The sequence below is a fragment of the Bos grunniens genome, chromosome 4, assembly GCF_055505025.1.
Source record: "Bos grunniens cultivar Pamir isolate PY7600 chromosome 4, Bosgru_T2T1.0, whole genome shotgun sequence".
Lineage (NCBI taxonomy): Eukaryota > Metazoa > Chordata > Mammalia > Artiodactyla > Bovidae > Bos > Bos grunniens.
In genome coordinates, this window is record NC_141168.1 from 25,121,009 (window position 1) to 25,133,822 (window position 12,814).

At 36.9% G+C, this 12,814-nt stretch overlaps 1 protein-coding gene across 16 annotated transcripts in view; it reads right to left on the reverse strand.

Annotated features, from left to right (window-relative positions):
• The window catches only part of MKLN1 (muskelin 1), a 396,990-nt gene that overhangs the window by 132,876 nt on the left and 251,300 nt on the right, over nucleotides 1-12,814 (reverse strand). For all 16 annotated transcript variants that reach the window (XM_086395594.1, XM_086395595.1, XM_086395597.1 and 13 more), the window contains 2 exons: nucleotides 4,844-4,986; nucleotides 3,057-3,145 (listed from right to left, as the gene is read on the reverse strand). In XM_086395594.1, coding sequence (XP_086251720.1) covers nucleotides 3,057-3,145; nucleotides 4,844-4,986 — 232 coding nt within the window. The remainder of the gene's footprint in view (nucleotides 1-3,056; nucleotides 3,146-4,843; nucleotides 4,987-12,814) is intronic.

Here is a 12,814-nt window from a genome sequence, read left to right on the forward strand (position 1 = left end):
TATGAATCTCCATATAATAAACTCAAAAAGTATAAATAGGATGTCTCTAATGAGGCAAGCAGTTTGCTTGCTGCTTCTGAAATATGAGGAAACAGAAGACAGTTGCTATCACCAAGGATTTCAGAATCTACTTGAGGAAACAAAACTTTCACCCATCACAGAGTAAAAGAAATCAGCATTCATAAAAAGACAGACTTAAGTTTGTATCCTATCTCTATTTCTACTGTATAGTCTTGGTCTAATCATTTAATCTACCTCTCAACTTCAGTTTTCTCATCTGAAAAGTGAGCATAATATACCTATTTCACACAGTGTTAGATGTTTCATAAACAACATCTATTTATTACTTTAAAGTAATGTAAGCACATATCCAAAAGCATATACCAAATGCTATGTCTTTGATCCATCACTTACTAGCTATATACCCTGCGACACATCATTTGACTTCTAGTCTCATTTTCCTTAACCAAAAAAGGCAAGATTTTTTATCTTCCAGTGTAATGCTCAAATGAGATACCACTTGTGAAAACACTTACAAACGCAAAAGCAGTAAAAAAAACACATTCAACTCTTTGCAACCCGATGAACTGTAGCCCGCCAAGCTCCTCTGATTCATGGAATTTTCCAGGCAAGAATACTGGAGTGGGTTGCCATTTCCTTCTCCAGGGAATCTTCCTGACCCAGGGATTGAACCTGTAACTCCTTTTTCTCCTATACTGGCAGGAAGATTCTTTACCACTGAGCCACCTGGGAAGCCCATTAAAAACATATGAAGTTCTAAGAAATGATTGCTGAAATGACATGACGGCTCAAATCATGTGCATGTACTTTTTCTATGTCTAACTGATGCATAAGAGGACCTCTGTTCTCTCATAAATTTTTTAAGGGAACAAACTATTCAACAACCCTAAACAGGCTTCTATTCATAGTTCTTCTAATGAATAATATTAGAGGATTAAGAATTTTAGAAGCAGCAGTAGTACTTTCCTTCAAAGAAAACTCATGGGTATAGAATATGTATTCTGGTAATTCAAATAAAATAACTTTAAAAAAGAGAACATTTCATTTTGCATGACTAAGCAATCAGATGTTGAATAAGTACTTTAAAATATTTAAATCTAAATTTTCACTGTTGCTACATTTGGAATGTAAGAATTGTTCAAGCATTGTTCAAGAATGTAAGAATCTATAAGAAATGGGTGGCATGAATACTGAGGAAAGAATTATTTATTAGCATGAAAGAAGAAACAACCAAAGAATTTATTTTAAAAATTTGCTTGTTCATCAATTTTCATAAACAGGATACAGGTTTTTATTTCCAATTACTTATTATAACAAACTATAGCTTCTGCTGCAAGCACTGTTACACCAAGCTCAGCCTGGGCAGCTACACGGTGCTGCAAAGGGCAGTTCTACTGCAAACCCCACTATCAGCAGCTGTTTAAGAGCAAAGGCAACTACGACTAAGGCTTAGGCTGGAAGCAGCACAAGGAGCTCTGGACTCACACGAAGGCGGACCCCGGCACCATGACAGCCTGAGGCCCCTCTGACCATCCACTCTCCCCCACCCTGGCTCAGGTAGATGGCCTGCATTAGGCAGCAGGAAGGATGGGAGAGAAACTGGACAGCTGTGCCCGCAGTGAGGGTGGGGGCAGGGTCCAAAAGGCAAGAGGCCACCTTGCTCAGGCAGGTTACAGGGGCAGGGCTCTGCTCCAGAACTCCTTCTCTCCCTCAGCTGGTAGGGGTTCAGGAAGCAGGACTGGGGTTTGCTCACTTCCCTGCTTCCTGTTTCTTTCAGGCTTCCCAGGTGGTGCTAGTGGTAAAGAACCTGCCTGCCAATGCAGGAGACATAAGGGACTTGGGTTCGATCCCCGGGTTGGGAAGATCCCCTGGAGGAAGAAATGGCAGCCCACTCCAGTATTCTTGCCTGGAGAATCCCATGGACAGAGGAGCCTGGCGGGCTGCAGTCCACAGGGTTGCACAGTGTGGGACATGACTAAAGCGACTAGCACGCACGCCTGTTTATAAAAGAAAGTGAAAAACCAAAAAGTCCAATGATTCTAAAAATAGCTTTCCCTCTATAAATAGTCTTTTCAGATATTCTTTTTGTCTAATTCCATATACAGAGGAGCCTGGTGTCACGGAGTCAGACACATACACAATGAAACTATTTGACTCAATGAAATGAACAGGCCAACTTGCAACAGACTGGCAAATAACGATAATGGAGCTGTTCGTTTCAAAAGAGGATTTTTCTCCCAAATCAAAACACAGGATTCTGGCTTTTATTACCATTCTTTAAGGAATATGATTCACCATAATTACAATTTTAACATACTATTTTCAAAGGTATGAAATAAAGATGGAAATTAACAGTGAAGTCCTCAACTTTCAAACCCTCTAACACAACTTATAAACAAAATAATCCTAAAAACACTAGTTTTGAGGAGGTATTACAAATACTTTTAAAGTTAAAACACTTGCTAAAAAGATAAATGCCTTAGATAGCATTTTTCAAGAATTACTTTGAAACTAATTAGTGGGTTATGAAATTAGTTTTATGTGTTTGACCAACATTACCACATGCACAAAAAGGAAATACAAAAGAAAAAAACAGAAAATAACCATAATACACTGCCTTAAGGAATCCATCAGTATTTGGTTTTAGAATGATGCAACTTTAGAACTGATAAACCTTCCATAAAACAATCAAGGCTCTCAAATCACTGTATCTCATTAAATGATAAAGTATTTAGAAAAGATTCTATTTGAAATAACTGTCACTCAGATACAGATTTATAAACTAGGGGCCAGCCAAACAGTAAACATTTTGGGCTTTGTGGGCTATACTGTTTTTGCAACTACTCAACTTTGCCATTGTAGTGCAAAAGCAGAGAGATACTATGTGAAAAACTGGCATGGCAGTGTTGCCATAAAATTTTATTTAAAAAAAAACAAAAAAACAGTGAACCTACAGGATTGGGCCCACACAGGCTGTGTTTGCTGATTAATGATATAAAGAATTTATTTCTACTCCAGAATGCTAAAAGCCTTACCTATTTTAATGAATCGACATGGAAACATCTGTTCATCAATTTTATGCTTTAAGGTAAATGTTTCTTTGTTATAATCATTCTTTAAGCCACTGTGGAAAAAAAATAAGGTAATTAAATCTGATTTCATAATTTAGTAAACATACTAAAACAAAGATTAATAACATACCCAGATTTTAAGGTTTGACAAATACGAAAGGAATAATATAACGAAGTAGTTGAACATGACAATATAGGACACAGCTTGTACATTCACATCAACTGCACTATATGGTGGTCTCTTAATTAAATGAGGGCTAATGAAAACGTTCAGTGTTAAAGAATGTGACTACAGTGCATGAAAATGTGTGACAAGGTCCAGTGTCCTTTGTGTAGAAAGAAAGAAAGTGAAGTTGCTCAGTCGTGTCCGACTCTTTGCGACCCCATGGACTCTAGCCTACCAGGCTCCTCTGTCGATGGGATTTTCCAGGCAAGAATACCGGAGTGGGTTGCCATTTCCTTCTCCAGGAGATCTTCCTGACCCAGGAATTGAACCCAGGTCTCCTGCATTGTAGGCAGACACTTTACCGTCTGAGACACCAGGGAAGTACTGAATACAATGTAAAATATTCAAGCAGTAAGAAAATTGAAAAACAATTCATACTCATATCTTACAACCTAAACAGAGCCAGATATTCGAATTTGCCAAAGAATTAAGTCATTAAATTCTGACTGAGATGCCAATGTTCCTTTTTATAACTCAATACATTTTCAAAGACAATCTTACTCTGTTGGTTTAACAGCATCCAGTTTATCCTATATAAAAAGAAATTAATATAATTTCTGTACTTAAACAACTTAGGACTGATTCAAGTATTTATGGAAAAGTCACTTAGTTTCAGGCTGCCTTATATTCAATTGACATACTTCCATGGCTTAAATCAAATGCACTCTAGATGTAATAATACTTATATAAAATACTGTGCTAATGGGACACACTATGTCACAAATATATTCTAAAACTGCATGACTTCATTTGTCCCCTCCATTTTATAACCCATTTTTCATCATCTAGAGGGCCAATTAACATTTACTCCTGGTGGTCTATGCTGTCAAAACTCAAATTTACTGAGTTCCTTCCAAGAGGTGGGGCTTTCTGGTGGCTCAGCTGGTAAAGCATATGCAGGAGACCTGGGTTCGATCCCTGGGTAGGAAAGATCCCCAGAGAAAGGAATGGCTACTCACTTCAGGTATTCTTACCTGAAGAATTCCATGGACAGAGAGAAGCCTGGTGGGCTATAGTCCATGGGGTTGCGAAGAGTTGAACATGACTGAGTGACTGACAACTTTCATTTTTTCGTTTCTTTTTCAAGAGGTACGCTCTGCACTAGGTGCAATCCCATAATTTTACTCTGTTTAGTCTCCAATTTATACTAAGCTCTCAGGACAATCAATCTTAATGTTTTCAACAGATTATATATTTTTATAGCAAGGATTACAGCAAAGATATCAATTATAGCTCAAAAGTATATCTGAAGTCATTAGCATTTTAAAAATAAGACTGAAGAATAAGAAGTAGAAAAATAACCCCAATTTTATTCTTTCTGCTTTGGTAACAATATTAATTAGTATCTCGGTGGAAAAAAGTTGACTCAAGCCACAATATTAAAATAAGGCACTAGAAATAAAATAGTAGAAGTATTCTTTTCTCCCTTGTAAGAAATATCAAGGCATGAAGATTTAGCTACAAAGAGACTAAACTAAGACTACATTGAGAAGACAGCTCTTTCCTCCCCATAATCATAACCCACCTGGACAACAGCTCTGTCATGTTTTCTTCATTCATTCCACCAAAGACTTTAAATTTCTTCAAATTGCAGACATGAGTTTTCTCATATTTTCCAAATGTGATATTCTGGACTATAGCAGGCCTTTCAAGCTTCAGAATCAAGTACTACAAAAAGGAACAACCAAATTATATCCTCCTCCACTCAAAACAAATGGTTAGACAATTTGAATAATTAAAATCTTGGACAACTGACTGAATAAGGTTCATCCTGTCCATCCTACACCAATAGATTTTTTTTTTTTAATGTGAAAGGATATCAGGCTACCATAACATCACCACTTTCACCCAGGAAACTACATTATTTTGAACAATGTAGATGAAGGAGGGGAAAAACGGACTAGTGAGATAACTTCTAATCAAGGAATAGCATTTAATAAAATAGGCTATGAATAATCAAACAAATTAGAATACAAAAGTAACAATTACATATTCTCAATGACTACACTTCACTAATAAATTCAATGTTCAAAATCAGTGATAAAATTTTAATCTAGAAAAAAGATTTACCAGTCACCCCTGCCGATTTTATAAATGAAAAAACTCAGACCTACCATAGACATGTCTGATGCAGCTCAAGTTTTCTAACTATACACAGAATAAAATGGGATCAGTTACTTAGGGAACGTATTTTACGTTATGCAGACTGTTTTCAATTATAAAAATTAAGAAGGAAATTACTAATAATCAAATACATGGGAGGAAAGCTATTTAGACAACTCAGTTGTTATGTTGCAGTGGCTTCATGCTTTGTAATAATGGGTAATACTCATGATAAAGGAGAATAGAATTAAGTGGATGGTCTTACTTTGTACCAAACACAAAAATTAACTCAAAATGTAACCAAAATGATTCAAACTTGATCCTTTACAATCAAATATAAGGCATAAAAGTAAGAGATAAAACTATAAAACTCTTAGACAAAAATAGGGGTATATCTTTATGACTCTGGTTTGGCAATGGAATTCTGAGATATGACTCCAAAAGTGCTAGCAACAGAATATAAAATAAACTGGTCTTTATCAAAATTAAAGTTTTGTGCATCAAATGGCACTACCAAGAAAGTAAAAAGACAACCTACAGAATGGGAGAAAATACTTTCAGATACTTATCTGATGAGGGCATAGTATCGAGAATATATAAGGAATTTGTACAACTCGATGACAAAAAGAAAGACAACCTAATTTTAAAATGGGCAAAGGACCTCAATAGCCCTTTGTTCAAAGAAGATAAACAAACGGCCAGCAGGTACATGAAAAGATGTTCAGCATCATTAGTCACCGGGAGCTGGGTTACAGGGAAAGGAGAGAATGCTTAACTGGTACCAGGTTTTCTTAGAAGGTAATGAAAAAAACTAAGTAGAAATGACAGTTGTACAACACTGTGTATTTGAACACTTAAAAATGGTTAATTTTGTTATGTGACTTTTACCTCAATAAAATGAAAGAATGAAGTTGGTGGTAACATGAAAGATGATGATACAATCAGAAATAATATCTCGTGAGTATTAATTCCCTTAACTTACAGATTACTCAGATTTTTATGTATTTTGTCTCATTTTGGTGAGAAAAGACAGTAAAGCTCGGTGGCTCAGACATAAAGTATCTGTCTGCAATTCAGAAGTGAAAGTGAAAGTTGCTCAGTCGTGTCTGCCTCTTTGTGACCTCATGGACTATACATATACAGTTCATGGAACTCTCCAGGCCAGAATACTGGAGTGGGTAGCCTTTTCCTTCTCCAGGTGATCTTCCCAACCCAGGGACTGAACCCAGGTCTCCCACATTGCAGGTGGATTCTTTACCAGCTAAGCCACAAGGGAAGCAACCTGGGTTCGATCCCTGGGTCAGAAAAATGCCCTGGAGAAGGGAATGGTTACTCACTCGGTATCGTTGCCTGGAGAATTTCATGGACAGAGGAGCCTAGCGGGATACAGTCCATGGGGTCACAAAGAGTCGGACATGACTGAGCGACTAACACTTTCACTTACCTCATTTTAATAGGAGCAGGAGGAACAGGAGTAGTATTTTAAGAACAATAATCATCCTCTTCATCCTCATTTTAAGGATAAAAAAATTTTGGCTTAGAAAGGCTAAGTAACTTGTCATTGTTACACAGTTAAAAAATAGAGTTTAGATTAAAAATCAGTCTATCTGCAAAGGAGGCAAGAATATACAATGGAAAAAAGACAGCTTTTCAGTAAGTCGTGCTGGGAAAACAGGACAATTAGCTACATGCAAAAGGACAAAATCAGAACATTCTCTAACATCATACACAAAAATAAACTCAAAATGGATTAAAGATCAAAATGTTAGTCCAAATACTATAAAACTTCTAGAGTAAAACACAGAACACTCTTTGACATAAATCACAGCAGTTATCTCTTTGGATCTGTCTCCTGAAGTACTGGAAATAAAAACAAAAATAAACAAATGGGACCTAATTAAACTTAAAAGCTCTGCACAGCAAAGGAAACTACCAACAAAAACAAAAAGACAACCCACAGAATAGGAGAAAATATTTACAGCAATGCAACTAAAAAGGGATTAATTTTCAAAATATATAAACAGTTCACATAGCTCAATACCAAAAAACCAAACAACCCAAACAAAAAATGGGCAGAAGATTTAAACAGACATTTGTCCAAAGAAGACATACAGAAGGCCAACAAACACATGAAAAAATGCTCAACACTGCTAATTATTAGAGAAATGCACATCAAAACTATAATGAGGTATCACTCACACTAGTCAGAATGATCAACATCAAAAAGTCTACTGTCTATTGGGGAGGGTGTGGAGAAAAAGGAGCCCTCCTATGATGGTGGTGGGAATGTAAATGGGTACAACCACTATGGAGAACACTATGAAGGTTCCTTCAAAAACTAAAAATAGAATTACCATATGATTTAGAAATTTCTCTCCTAGGCACACATCTGTAGAAAACTATAATTTGAAAAAACACATGCACTTCAATGTTCATAGCAGCACACTTTACAAACAGCCAAGACATGGAAGCAACCTAAATGTCCACTGGCAATTGGGTGGATAAAGAATGGATAATGAAATATCCAAAGAATGGATAATGAAATACATGTCCATAATAAATAATGAAATAATGCCATTTCCATCAACATGGATAGACCTAGAAAATTATCATAATAAGTAAGCCAGAGAAATACAAATATCATATGATATCCCTTACATGGGGAATCTTTAAACAATAATTCAAATGAACTTATTTACAAAACAGAAATAGATCCACATACACAGAAAACAAACTTATGGTTACCAAAGAAGAAATAATGGGGAGAGATAAATTAGAAGTCTGGGATTTGCAGACACACACTACTACATATAAAATATACAAACAACAAGGATCTACTGTATAGCACAGGGAACTAAATTCTACACTTTATAATAACCTATAAGGGAAAAGAACCTGAAAAAGAATTAAATATAAATGTGTAAACCAAATCACTGTGCTATACACATGAAACTAACACAACGCTGTAAACCAACTGTAGTGAAAAAAAGTGAAGTCGCTCAGTCGTGTCCGACTCTTTGTGACCCCATGGACTGTAGCCTACCAGCTCCTCCGTCCATGGAATTTTCCAGGCAAGAGTACTGGAGTTGGTTGCCATTTCCTTCTCCAGGGGATCTTCCCAACCCTGGGATCGAACCTGGGTCTCCCGCATTGCAGGCAGAGGCTTTACCATCTGAGCCACCAGGGATGCCATTAAAAAAATTTTTTTTTAATCAGTCAGACTGCTGGTTGGCTGACCCAATTTCCATTCTCAATCCAATTCTTCCTAGCCACCTTCCAGGCAAAAATACATACATGGCAAAATTCTGGTCAATGAGATATAAGTAGAAGCTGTGGGATAAGTTTTGCTTTTCGAAACAAATGTTACTTCTTTACCATCTGAACTGGACCCCCCACCCCCCTGCAACAAGTAAGAAAAGATCTACTAACAGTCATCTGTGGGACACTCAACTTTCATCAGCAGCTGCCTAACTCTAGTTTTCTTGTGCTGGCAGGAACAGATAGGGATGGTGATAGGGAAGAAACTCATTTGTTTTATTAACCCACTGTTATAGGACCTTCTGTTATTTGATGCTAAAAGCATTCCTACTGATTGACTAACCCCACAGTCGAACCTTTATTTAACCATTATACAATCACAAATGCTTAGGCTTATATAATGTTTATATTCTAGGGAGCTATTAAGATTATAGAAATTGCCATAGGAAAATTGAGCTTGCTAGTCTTAAATCATTATCCTTCTCATCCATATCAAATTAATAGGTGTGGTAACATGATTTTTGGTTAATTGAGTTTCTTAAGAATACAGCTGTATATTGGAGAACAGACTACATAGCCAGGTACGAAAGTATTCATATTTCTATCTTTCTCATGAAATTCCACTTCCTCCCATCCTTTTCCCCTTCTTTCTCTCTTTGGTCATTCTTTAAATTCTCAAGTTTAGAAGTCAGTTTTCCCTGACAATTGGTTAGTCAGGTAGTAAAAACAGATCTTTACATTAATATAATCTATTGTATACTATCCATCACCCCATATACAACAGTTCTAAATACAATAGAAAGCATTTGTCTATATATAATTTTATTTATACCAAATAGGATTTTGTTATTAAAAATTATATAAGTAAAATGCAAATTCTCTAACTGAAGTAAAGCACAGTGATCTGACAAATACATTACAGGTAAAAATTTTAGTGTTTAACCACATTATTAATAAATTTTATAACTTCATTTTTCAAACTCTTGGCCTCAATGATGAATATGTTACTATTAAACAGTGTTATCCCATAGTTAAATAGATTTGTTACTTTTAATTTAAAGAAATAACTGCTGTAGATTTAGTATCAGAAACTGTAAAAAAAAAAAAATAGAGAATGAACATTTGAGAAAAACTATTTTACAATCTCTGTTACCAACCTTCAAATTATATATTAATAAATTAATTTTAAAACAAAACATAATGACTCACAATCTCTTTATCAAAGCAACTTAGGTTCATAAAGGATCAAAGAACTATCTATTACATGATTCTTAATTTAGGCATAGAATTAAGCAAACAATAAAAAAAAATTTAATGTTCAAAACTGCTCACAATTTCAGCCCATAGTGATTTTTCAATATAAAAAATAAAAATATATATATATAAAATCATTTTAAATCATATGAATATTAACAATTTATAAGAAATAAAGATGATATAAAAGGAGACTACTTTAGCTTTAGATAGGTCTGTCATCAAAAGTATCTCCCAGGAGCTGAGCCTTAAAGGATGAGACAGCGTAGTGTCCTCAGGCTGCCATAACATATTACCACAAACCTGGTGGTTTAAAACAACAGAAATGTATTCTCTCACAGTTCTGAAGGCCAGCAGTCTGAACTCTAGATGTTAGCAAGACAATGTTCCCTCCGAAGGCTCTAAGAGCAGATCCTCCTTTGCCTCTACCAGTATCTAGTGGCTCCTGGTGTTCTTTGCTTGTGGCAGCATAATTCCAACCTCTGTCTCCAACTGTCACATGACCTTCTTCCTTGTGTCCCTCTGTTTTCTCCTTTTCTGTGTCTAATAAAAACACTTGTCATTTGATTTAGGGCTCAACCTAATCCAGGATGATCTCACTTTGAGACCCTTATCTTAATTACATCTGCTAAAACCTTTATTTGAAATAAGGTTACATTCTGAGGTTGCACATATCTCCCCCCCGCCCACCCCCCGCCACGAGGGTAGTGGGGAGCACTAATCACCTACCACACAGAGCCAGTCAGGCAAAAAGGCTTATGAAAAATGAGTTCTGGAAACTGTTAAAAGGCCAGCATGATTGGAGCCTAGTAAGCAAGGTCGAGAATGGTATATGTTGAGACCCAAGAGAAGTTACCATATCATACATCATAAATGCCATAGAATCTATTAAGCACAATGGAAAGTCAAGATATGATTAACATCACACACAGTGTATCTGGTAGAAAATGGATCAGAGGAAATGGCCAATGAATTGCATACAGTTATAATAATTCCAACAAAAGAAGAGATGAAGGAGATTTAAACTCAGGCAGTGTGGAGACAGAGAGGATTAGACAGTTTTGACATATATTTTGGAGCAAGAATGAAAGGGATTAAGTAATAGCTGGATATAGGGATGGATTGCTCAGTTGCTCAGTCCTGTCCTACTCTACGCCACCATATGGACTGCCACATGCCAGGCTTCCCTGTCCTTCACTATCTCCCGGAGTTTGCTCAAATTCATGTCCATTGAGTCAGTGATGCCAGCCAACCATCTCATTCTCTGACGCCCCCTTCTCCTCCTACCCTCAATCTTTCTTAGCATCAGGGTCTTTTTAAATGAGTTAGTTTTTCGAATCAGGTGGCCAAAGTATAGGGAGGGGAGAAAGTAGCAACAGTGGTGATTTAGTTTCTGACCTGAATAACAGGGTAATTGAAATATCATTTACTCTGATGGGAAGGACTGACAAAGAAATAGGCAGCATGGAAATGACACTAGAAAAGTCCAAGATTATATATCTGTGTAAATCTCAGTGTAATAAATCAGTGTCTAAAACAACAGTCACTTCATGAAGTCCCATCACTTCATGGCAAACAGATGGAGAAACAGTGGGAAAATGACAGACTTTATTTTTGGGGGGTCAAAAAAATCACTGCAGATGGTAACTGCAGCCATGAAATTAAAAGATGCTTACTCCTTGGGAGAAAAATTATGATCAACATAGACAGCATATTAAAAAGCAAAGACATTACTTTGCCAACAAAGGTCTGTCTAGTCAAAGCTATGGTTTTTCCAGTAGACGTGTATGGATGTGAGAGTTGGACTATAAAGAAAGCTGAGTGCCGAAAAATTGTGGTGTTGGAGAAGACTCTTGAGAGTCCCTTGGACAGCAGGGAGATCCAACCAGTTAATCCTAAAGGAAATCAACCCTGAATATTCATTGGAAGGACTGATGTTGAGGCTGAAACTCCAATACTTTGGCCACCTGATGCAAAGAACTGACTCACTGGAAAAGACCCTGATGCTGGGAAAGATTGAAGGCAGGAGGAGAAGGGGAAGACAGAGGATGAGATGGTTGGATAGCATCATCGACTCAATGGACATTAGAATGAGTAAGCTCCAGGAGTTGATGATGGACAGGGAGGCCTGGTGTGCTGCAGTCCATGGGGTTGCAAAAAGTTGGACATGACCTAGCGGTTGAACTGAACTGAACTGAAAATAACAGTCCCCTTCTGTCATCCCCGCTCATCCTCTGTCGACAGAAGGGGACTGTTGTTTTAGACACTTCTTTCCTTAGTTATTTGTAAAGTCTCGTCACACAACCACTTCTTTTTCTTTGGGGTAGTTTTGGTCACTGCTTCTTGTACAATATTATGAACCTTCATCCACAGTTCTTCAGGCACTCTGTCTACCAGACCTAACCCCTTGAACCTACTTGTCACCTCTACCATATAGTCATAAGGAATTTGCTTTAGGTTGTAACTGAATGGTCTAGTGGTTGTCTCTATTTTCTTCAATTTAAAGCCTGAATTTTGCAATAAGGAGCTCATGATCTGAGCCACAGTCAGTTCCAGGTCTTGTTTTTGTGGACTGTATAGAGCTTCTCCACCTGTGGCTGCAAAGAAAATAATCAATCTGACTTCGGTATTGACCATCTGGTGATGTCCACATGTAGAGAGGTTTCTAGGGTTGTTGGAAAAGCATGTTTACTATGACCAGAATGTTCTCTTGATAAAAGTTGGTTAGCCTTTGCCCTCCTTCACTTTGTATTCTAAGATCAAACTTCCCTGTTATTCTGGGTATCTCCTGACTTCCTACTTTTGCATTCTAATCCTCTATGATGAAAAGGACATCTTTTCGTGTGTGTATTAGTTCTAGAAGGTCTTATAGGTCTTCAAA